Genomic DNA, 10,440 nt, shown 5'->3' with positions numbered 1-10,440 from the left:
AAAACTGGAAGGCCTAAAAAGTTAGTCTGGACCGTTAGTTGCCAGTCTCACAGTAAGCATTTTATTAAAAAAATAAGTGGCCAAATCTTCAAAAGTCATCTGACACTGTGTTCAACGTGAGTAATTATTCATCAGGGTGGTGACGCCCCACGAGAACAAATGAGTTGGCAGAGAAATGAGTCACAGCAACAAGTTCCAGCGCAGCGGAAGTGCTGCTTTATCAAATAAAATTAAAATATTTTAGGTTTATTAGTGTGTGAATAAAATGCTTTGATTTGAAGGAGTTCAGTTTCTTATACAGTTTATGTGAAATAAATAATAACAATGTCATAAAAAATGAGTCAATATTAACTGATGAGAAACTTGTTTAATGTACTCTGGAAAACTAAGGGTTTTTAAAATTGATTAAAAATACACGTACTGGCACGGTCTGATCACATTTGGTCAAAAACAGGCAAAATCTTGTGTCCCATATAAAAATAAAGCATCTGTGATAAAAACGCATACAATTAAAGTTCAGTTAAATAAAAAACAACTTGAATATTTACACCTAAGAGCGTGTTTAAAGCGAGCTTTCGCCCAATCGAGTCTGTTCAGTTTGTTCTGTTCCGGGCTGGTTTTCTCTTCCTGCTCCTCCTGGACGCTCTGCCCATTTGAGGCGGAGGTTCTTTATATTCGTCTCCCGAGCCCGTGTCCCCGTTGTCCTGAGTGTCCCTCCAGCTGTCGGGGGCGGCGGGGAAGTCCTCTGGAGAGTGCACTGGCCGGCCGTACACCTTGCTCTGCAGTTCAGCTATGTCGTTGCGGATGTCTGCCATCAGCAGAAGCAGGAAGTCGAAGGAGCCCGGGGGACCCTATAGGTTAAATACAAAAAATAAAAGCTTTTCAGTCACTGTCTCACTGTCAAATGTCTTGTTAAAGTCTTCAGCTGGCTGATTTACAGCCTGCTTTCGTTTGACTATAATGGTTTAGGTAAAGCAACATGTTACAACAGCATGGCACAGATAGCTTTATTCTTACTGGTGGTCCAACAGCGCCTGGAGCTCCTCTGTCCCCCTGAGGAAAGAAAACAAATATTTAGTTAAGATGAATTACAGTAGAGGAGGGGAGGAGGCATGAGAAAAAGTGATAATCTTTAATTTAGGAAGCTTTTCAGGGAGCTGGAGGATGTGTGAGAGAGAGCAAATCTCTAAATGAAAGTAACCACAAACACTGCAAAACTAATAACAAGACAAAAAAACAAGCATGGTTTTAAAGAAACTTGGTATTAGATAATGTTAATTTCTGTATTAGTGACAGAGTAAAACCAGTTAATTTGTTAAGAAAACAAGTTGTGTGACAGTGTTTAAATGCTGTGAATACTTCTATTAACCAGTTCTACTGCAGAGAAACAGTTTGAGGACAAGGCTGTGAGAAACTCCAGTTTATATTTGAAACAAATACAAACCTTAAACTTTAGGAGAACCAAACAAGTTGTTGCCTTCGTATCAATCAAAAGCTAAGTGGGTTGATTGCTTCCTCTGCATACAGCTCTAAAACAAAGTTTACACTTAAAGCACTCATAATAGACATTTCTTTTTATATCTACTGTATAAAAAAAGAACAAAAACCCAACATTGTAGAGAACATTTTAATTTATGATAGGTTTTCTGAAGTCAGTGTTTTTAATATCAAGTTTACATGTCACTCAGCAAACTGCATGTTGACTATTTGCCATCAACACACTTCTAGTTGGATACATGATCTCTCTGGTTGTACAAATGGCAATATTTAACTTTGCTTTATGATTTTTAACAGATATCTGACGTTCAGGCATAATCCACAAATTAGTAACAAGTCCAAAAGCCTAATGTTAGCCTGCCTTATCCATCACACAAGCAGGTTTTAATTACCTTTAAGGGGTTTTCTTCTGTTGGACACAGAATTGCGTACAAATTACATGTATTTTTTTTTTTTTTTTTATGGTCTGAATTTATTCTTAGTGCTACAGTCTTTTACTGTGTTTTTACACCACCCACTTTGAGCAATCTACCTGTTCTGTATGCATAAAATCACCTCAAGAGCATGATACTTCCACTACCATGCTTAAAGGTTTGTATGGGGTTATACTACTGGCACTTAAAGACTTACTTTTACTCCTTAAACATACCAGTGGGGCTAAACAACTCAATTATTTATCTCATCTGATCATAAATGTTCCTCCAGATGGTCAGATGTGAACTTCTTCTGGAGCAGGGTCTTTATTGAATTAGTTCATGATGAGTAAAAATAAAAAGCCTTCAGCTGTAGACGGTCACATTAGGCTTCCAGCAGTTTATGACAGATTTATGGCTTAGTGGGGTTATTTTTCACTAGGTCTCTTCAGTGTTTGTACTTGCTGAGTGTTTCAACAACAGTGCAATGCATGACCTGCAATAAGATTTTGAAGTTGACTCTAGAGCAGATGATATGATGTAGATGTTGAAATATTAGTTCAGAATAATGTGTAAAACAGATTAGTGAACTCCATTTCTTCCTGGTTTTCTTTGAGGGACCAGATTAATTGCCCGTGACTTCATGGCTACTACTGCAGATAAAGAAAATAAGTACTTGAGGAAAAAAAAAGCTAATCAAGATATTTTCTTTCAGTACTTTATTGTATTATGTGCATGATTTGCTGTGTGAGCTACTAGTATGAGCTCTCAGAATAAATCCTGTGAGCTCACTAACACTGTGACGATGTGCTTCAAGAGTTACGGAGTGTGATTTGTGTCAAAGTTTACATTTGCATTTCCATGTGCAAGTTGTACAACTAAACTGAAAAGAGGCACATGCTGAAGTGGAGGAACCTGGAGTCAAACGGCTTACTTTATCTCCTTAAAGCAGCTGCTATGAACAGAGCTGTGAAGATCTGGTTGAAAAGGGTGACGCTACAGTAATTTTGCAGCATTTCAGCCAAAGCACGTCCCAGAAATTTCAAAAATAATCTCGAGAAAGGATTTAAACTGGGGAAAATCGCAAATAAAATGTTCCATTTGAGAAATAGACCATTTAACAAACAAACAAAAACTATTCAAAGCCAAATATTGGCATCACATTCATGCCTGAGATGAGTGTAAGAAAACCTCCAACCAGAACAGTAGTTACAGGAAGTTTGTACTAATCTGTTTTTCCTTTTAATTCCAGCAAGACACTAAAACAACTTTACATTCTCCCGTGTAAAAGAGTCCCCTAATAAACATCCCTAACTCGGTGCTGTAACCTGTTTAGGTATGGATGTAACTTGTTAATTTGAAGTGGTGCACAAGTTTCTGGGTGTTGAAACTGCGAGTCAGGCTCAGGGTCACACCGAGGCTGCCAGTGTTTTGGCAGATGGCTTGGATTTGTTACTCAGTGAGGCAGATTACCATCATCCTCCAATCTATCCACACAAACATCCCAGTTGCACTGAAAGAAAACCAAGGTACTGTGTCAATAAGGCAGATGCACCTATAAGTCTTTCCATACGCTCTTTTCAAAAAGACAAGCAAACAGTGTTAGGAGATCTAACAGCGTAGACATGAGGAGAATCTCCTGGGCTTTTATATTCAGAGTTTCTGGATCATCTTAAAGTCTTACAGTTTTCTTGTCACTTTAAGGCCTGATTATGTTTCTATTAGTTGCCTGAACTGCCTCTCAGACTAAATTCAGTCTGTCATCCTACAAAAGGAGGAGACTTCAGTTTTATTTTAAAATTAAAAGTAAAGAAACCAACCTTTACTCACTGCAACACTAACACAACAATCATTCCAACAGGTCGAATCAAAAACAAACAGAAAGCTACATTTTAGTTTATAAAGATTGTTGGTTTGTAGTTTGTATAGATACAAGTATTGTTTGTACTTTTTTTTTCACTTGGAAAAAAGTGTCAGCTCGACACTTTTCAGTTTCTTAGTTTGGGTAAAGTGTGTAATCCGTGTTGCTCATGTGAATAAGAGCAGACCATTATCAGACTCAGCTGCAGCTAATTTAAACACACTGCAGAAAACTGAAAAGACCAAAATGCATATATGTGATATCCAGAACGATGTCTCTTTCATTTTTCTTGACATCAGCTGCCATATTTTTCAGTTAATAGATATCACACATTTCAGAGAGTAGGTAAGGGTGAGACTATAAAAAAACAAGAATGTAATCTGCATTGTACCTCATTTATTTAAGATTTAACCATCTGCTGGAGCTTCATTTTTAATAGTTACTAAACAGGGAGGAAAAACAATAAATTTTTCACAACTATTTGAAAAATGGTCAACACCTTCCTCTAGCCAATCTAAAAAAAACTTGTCACAAAGTCTGTGATACTCCAGACTGCCATCACTACCTCAAGGTGTTCAGACTCTACATACCAGTGATCAGGAAAACGTGAGTAGATTGTTTCAACTACTGACAGGTAGCTGAAAACTAGTTTATTTTTATCTTAGGATGAGAAAGAAAGTTTATTGCAGGAGAAAAGCAGAATGATCAGTGGAGAAGGCCTCATTTAAAACACACAGTGGTAGGAAGAAGTGATCATCAGCTGGTGGTACTTGGGCCACAACCAGTCAGCAAGCTCATCCATCAGAGTATTAAATGGTTTGATACTTTGTACATCATCTGATACAAGAATCCGTTGTTGCCTAGCTCAAAAGGTCAATGTAGTGATTCACTGTAAGAAAATGTTAAAATGCTGCACCGTTTCATGAAAGGTTCACATGTGTCTGCCTAAATCTTGGCTTCAGTGAGATTAGCAGTATCTACCACTGTCGTAAAGTCAGTTTTCTGTCAAGTCATTTTGCAATAAAAGCAGGACAAAGCTGCAGGTCTGTATTCACTCTCAAATGAAAGTAAAATAAATTTTGTCTTAACAATATTTTTATTTTGGGTGTTCTCTTTCTTGCAAGCTCAAAAGTCTCATTTTAGTTATTTATAGTTTAGTCTCTTATTTAGCACTTGTCTTTTTGTTGATATTTAATATTTATGTTCTGTGACTGACAAGACGCAACAAATTCAGAAGAAAATTAGTGAAAAATTGTTTAACGTTACAGAAAAATAAAATACCATTGTAGATGCCATTTATTTATGACAACAGAAATTTAAAAAATAAAAATAAAACAGACATACCACAAACAAGGCTAGTCAAAAATTGGACCCTGCACTTTTGAGCTAATTTTCTTGACCCAAGTTGTTTAAGATACACCGGTTTTTGTTGATCTTCTTGTAGAAACTTGCAAATAAGTAATATAACAAGTCATTGGCAGGAAAAGTTTGCCTGTACAGCCTTTAGGTGAGAATTTTCAAGCATGCCGTCACCTGTTTTATGATTTTCACCACGTATAAATCTAAAAATCTGAAATTCCCAATAAACTGCTGGGAATTTCTTTACAAAGTCTAAACTTGTTAAGGTTTATTTTCTTGATTGACGTATAATGATGTTACAGAAGAGGGCAGAAGTAAACGTGTATTGGCAAATAGTGTTTATGCTGCTTAAAAGGGTTAGTTAGCAAGAAGGATTAACTCATGCAGATCAGGATGCCTACTGACAAAAAAAGATATGAGAAAATGCACAAAAAGGACAGTACTGGACAGAAACAGAGCATCTGACCTTACCTTCAAACCATTCCTCCCTGGTGCTCCTGGAGGTCCCTGTAGTGTAAAAAAATTAATAATAAAAACTAAATGAAAACTGTAATTCATATATGCTCACATTTTTGGTTTCTGGAGGTGACTCTAGTCTAAAGGTGTGACACTTCCTAACCTCACATGCAAAAAAATGACCTAATGTGTTATTGATTATTTCATCATTTCAACAAAAAAAAACATCTTTTTCTCTAACTACAGAATTTGAATCTTCTTCATGCTCCACCAAAACAGAATAACTAAGATGTGGTGGACTCCAGGGTTTTCCTGGGGGACTTCAGATCAATTTCAGACACAGCTTTAATGACATGTTTTGGGCTAATCATCTTCAAAGCCTGGTGAACACATTGTAAAGGGAGCATTTCCAATAATCAGATAACTACAGCACCTTTGAGTCACACTAATCATTTCTAAAGTCCTCGCATAAAGACAAACACATGTGACCTGATGGTCAAACTTCACAAGTGAGCAATGTCATCTTAGTCTCACTACAGCAGCACATAAACTGAACAACTGTATAGATGTAAGGAGCTGTGAATTGAAACATACATCCACAGTTCATAAACACACACATGCATACTTTCAGTTGTACTTAGAAAACAATAGATTACTTTCTCCTGTGAAAACACAGTTCCTGACTTCATGTTTGGCTTTTTGCAGCTCGTGATATGACTGATTGCAGGTGTTGATAGTCCGATTTACCAAAGATGAGATTGCATAAACACAGGAGCTTTAAAAAGTACAACCATATCCCAATGGCAATATCTTGCACATTCTTGATTCAGGTCCCACACCTCAACACAGAGGGTTCACACTCACAAGCAAGACTGAGTGCTACATAAAAATGCTGCGAGCCAAAGAAAACAACTAAAGCTGTAAATGGATTTAGTTCCCTCTGTTGTTATTACCATCACCATGTGTCATCCTTTCCGACCTTATAAAAATGAGAGTCAAAAATGATGGTGTGTTTTCTTTCCCTCCCCGGGCCTGTCTCACGAAGCAGGATTACTAAATTATTTGAATGCTTTTGGTAAAAACCAAGAAGCCTTTACAATCTGCAATGAAAGTAAAATAAAGTGAAGAAAAAAAATTCCAGATCACTCCTTTGAATAATTTACCTGTTCTGCTTTGAGACTGAGCTGAAACTGAGCTGAAAACAAATGCCAAGATATTTGTGTAGGAGAACTGAGTGCTGAAGATTCCATTATTCATAGGCTAATAATTTATATTGATAATTTATACTTACAAATGGAACATTTTATGCATGGAAATTAAGGTTATGACAATACTGGGCTTTAAATGTTTTCTGAGAACTGGTCTTTTTAAAGGGCAGCAGGGCTGTATTGATTTTACAGTTATTAAAGATGTGTAACCGCTTTGTCACAGTCTAGAAGAAGACCAAAAGTGCACCCTCAGCTGAGAGGAAATAGGCTTGAATGATCAGGAACAACCTATAAACATCATGGTGTGAACTGGAAGCTGCTGGAACACTGGTGTCGTCTATAGACCAATAAGTTTTATATTACCATATGCTATAAAACAGAGAAGCCTCTGCTCCAAAATCAACACCTTTAACCTCAACTACAGTCTCCAGCCGACCAACGGGGGAATGTTTTATGGCTAGATGAGCCAAAAATGTAGCTGTCTAGCCACAATGATTAGAAGTGTGTATGGAGAGGTACAACTGAACCATTTAACACCAAGAACATTGCACTGAATACCTAAATGTAGCAGAGGTAGCATCATGTTCTGGAGTCATATTGCCCAGTGAAGACCACCTCAAAACTTTCCAGTATAACCTCAAACCACAAGCTAGACAGATAAAACACAACCAGAAGGTCCCAACAGGACAATGACCTCAAACACACAAGAGAACCAGTTGTTGAATGGACTAAACAGACTAAACATGATGTTTTTGACTTTAACTGCATCTAAAATAAGTGAACTGTGCTCAGAAGTTTGGCTTGTGCCAGGAAACCCGTAAATGTAATTGAATGGACAACTCCGTCAAAGAGAGGCCTTTTCCACCAACGTGGTTCCTGTGGTCGGAAGCCTCAATTAGAAATACTTTTAATTTGACCACCACACTCACTTTGGGGGAGGACAACTTGTGCTACAGCAGCAGCTACTCATCTGCTGAACAATGAGCTGTTTTTATCAGGAGATGGTTAAGGAGGATATGCTAAAGCCAGTCCTTCTTTTAGTCTGCTTAACCCAAAAGAAAACAATTAAAACATTTTTTTAAAACTAATGTCAAAGCAAAAATGGAAGAACATGTGCTTGTTTTCCTCTTACTTTCCAACAACGTAATGTTTCAAAAGACCGATAGTGTGACTTTAAAACTGGAAATTTGACTTGTCTTGATGCAACAATGACATTATGAACTGCACTTGTTTCCAGCCCAGAGACATCTCACCAGGACCAAATTCTGCTTTATAGTACCACCCCTACAATCAGATTAAATGCTTTTTAGATGTCTTGTTTACTTTTGAAGCATTTATAAAGGTATAAATAAAATTTGAAGAAGAAAATAAAAAGACAATTTTCCCACAACAAACATGGAAGATGAAGTGAAGAGACCCACGACAATGCTACTAGACAAAGCAAGGGATAGTAAGAATAGTGATAGTAGGACAGTGGGTTGCAGGAAAAATCCCATAGATGCTGCAGTCTTTGAAGATAAACTATGTCCCTGTGTTGCTGTCCTCTACAAAACTTCAAAATACATCAAAGATGTTTAAAGTGAAGTATTGACATATTTCTGTGGTGGCTCTCTGACTGTGCAAAAACAATCCAGTCCAGAACTGGTTCTAAAGTTAAACAAGTCTTTGAAAAAAAACAACCTAATAAAAACCTAACATTGAACCTAACATAACAATCATGTCCATGATAAATGTATGCAATTTTCCAACTGCAAGCCTGTGTTAATAGACAATAAATATAACAAATGAAACCATATGTACTGTAAATACTAAGAAGAAATATCTATTACATTTAGCATGAACAAGCAACCAGGGCTTTTACTGTCAAAATAGCAGTTTTGATTAAGCTCAGTGATTAACTCTGTGTAAAAGAAAGCATATATTACTGACCACAGGTCCTCGGGGGCCTCGCTTGATGTGGTGCAGGTCTGGTGTGGGTCCAATGGGTCCCATCAAACCCCTGGGACCAGGCGTACCAGGGGGTCCTATTACTCCTTGAGGGCCCACAGGTCCTGTTTCTCCTAAAACAAAGACAGTCTAATATAAGTAACAACTTTACAGAAAGGACAGAAATAAAACACATTTAGCAGAACAGTGCTTTTTAGAAGCATAGTGTAAATGGTAACATTTTAACATTTATAAAGAGTCATGACTACATAAATTTGACTGGTAAGGTAGACTTCTTGATTTCCAGCAGTGTTCCTAAAAGTGGGGAATTTGTGATTTTAGAAATATGTCTCGATATCTATCATTTGGTTCAGATATCAATGTTCCTTTTATAATAAACTGCGATAACCTTTATGATCTGGCTACTTCAGATGCCCTGCAGTAGGAACATGATGCATTTTAATGCTTGACATTCACAATACAGCTAAATCTTAACACATCCCTTCATGGTTGTTGATCAGTGTTGCTTCATACCGAAATCCTGCATGAAGGTTCCTCATAAAGAATACGGTATAACTCTATTATTTCTTAGTTTACACGTCTTACCTGGAAGTCCAGGGGAACCTGGAGGCCCTGGTAAAAATACAGATGATGTCAAGGTTTTCTCACTGGTCATTTGCACAGGGACGTCAGCACTATTTGACAGTAAGGCCATCTTCAAAAAAACACAGAACAATAAAGAAGACTATGAAAAACAGCAATGGTTGAATAAATGGATGTATAATAGCCCACCCAAAAAGAACTGAATAAGGTGCTTTATTTTTTTGTCCCTTTGAACTGATGTAAAACAAAAAATATGTAACTGTGGAATTTTATCAATTGGTTCTTAAAATGTTTTACATAAAATGATTCATAAAAGTCTGCACTGTCAAACATGACAGGAAAATTACACACCAGAGAGCTAACATCATGTAAAATTATGCTAAAATTATATACCCTGCCAAAGATGAAAGCTGACCTCATTGCTGCACCACATAACAAACCATAACCACACCAGATGGAAGCCAGGAAACCCATGTGCAATATTGAGTGTGACCTGGAGAGCTTCTACTCTGTGTGCCAAATGGATTTAGTTATCTCCGATCTGTGTAACACCTTGTAGATTTTGCAGTCCAAGTGGGAAATATGTAAAATGCTTAGATGTGTTTATGATTAGGACATGGACAGACACTTAAATTCACACATACTTGTACAGCTTTCCTGATTAAGACATTTTATTCACTCACTTCATACAGTCTGAGTAAAGTTCTGGTTCACCTGCTGATTAGTAAAAAAAAAAGGCAACACTGTGACCTTTGAATCAGTGATTGAACTAAATGTTCTAAAATTCATTTTAACTTCCCACTGATAGTTAATACATGAACAAATACTTTCAGTAATACTGTAAAATTGTGTAATAATTAGCAAACATGACATTTTCATGTTGTTTTCTTCATATATGCTGAACTATGTATACACATCGTGTGGCGTCTGGGAGCCCTGATGCCACACAGCTGGAAGCAATAGATCAAATGTTGCAGTGGAGGGTGCTGAGTGGCAATACTGACAGATAGGTGGTGATTCCACAGGTGGACATGAAACTCTAATGCTGAACGTTACATTAACTTCCCTCCAATTCACATGTATGAGGAATAAAACAATCTGCCTGTGAGATGGGGGG

The 10,440-nt window shown here is 37.2% G+C and overlaps 1 protein-coding gene across 3 annotated transcripts in view; it reads right to left on the bottom strand.

Moving 5' to 3' along the window:
* Window positions 1-347: 347 nt before the first annotated feature.
* Window positions 348-10,440, bottom strand: part of ccbe1 (collagen and calcium binding EGF domains 1) — a 35,394-nt gene continuing 25,301 nt past the window's right edge. For all 3 annotated transcript variants that reach the window (XM_025004046.2, XM_017407560.3, XM_037979245.1), the window contains 5 exons: window positions 9,327-9,435; window positions 8,724-8,854; window positions 5,602-5,637; window positions 1,018-1,053; window positions 348-851 (listed from right to left, as the gene is read on the bottom strand). In XM_025004046.2, coding sequence (XP_024859814.1) covers window positions 594-851; window positions 1,018-1,053; window positions 5,602-5,637; window positions 8,724-8,854; window positions 9,327-9,435 — 570 coding nt within the window. In that variant the 3' untranslated portion in view covers window positions 348-593. The remainder of the gene's footprint in view (window positions 852-1,017; window positions 1,054-5,601; window positions 5,638-8,723; window positions 8,855-9,326; window positions 9,436-10,440) is intronic.

Source organism: Kryptolebias marmoratus, linkage group LG14 (assembly GCF_001649575.2).
Source record: "Kryptolebias marmoratus isolate JLee-2015 linkage group LG14, ASM164957v2, whole genome shotgun sequence".
NCBI classification, from domain to species: domain Eukaryota; kingdom Metazoa; phylum Chordata; class Actinopteri; order Cyprinodontiformes; family Rivulidae; genus Kryptolebias; species Kryptolebias marmoratus.
The sequence above is the reverse complement of the archived record's forward strand: the minus strand, read 5'-3'. Positions and strand labels throughout refer to the sequence as shown.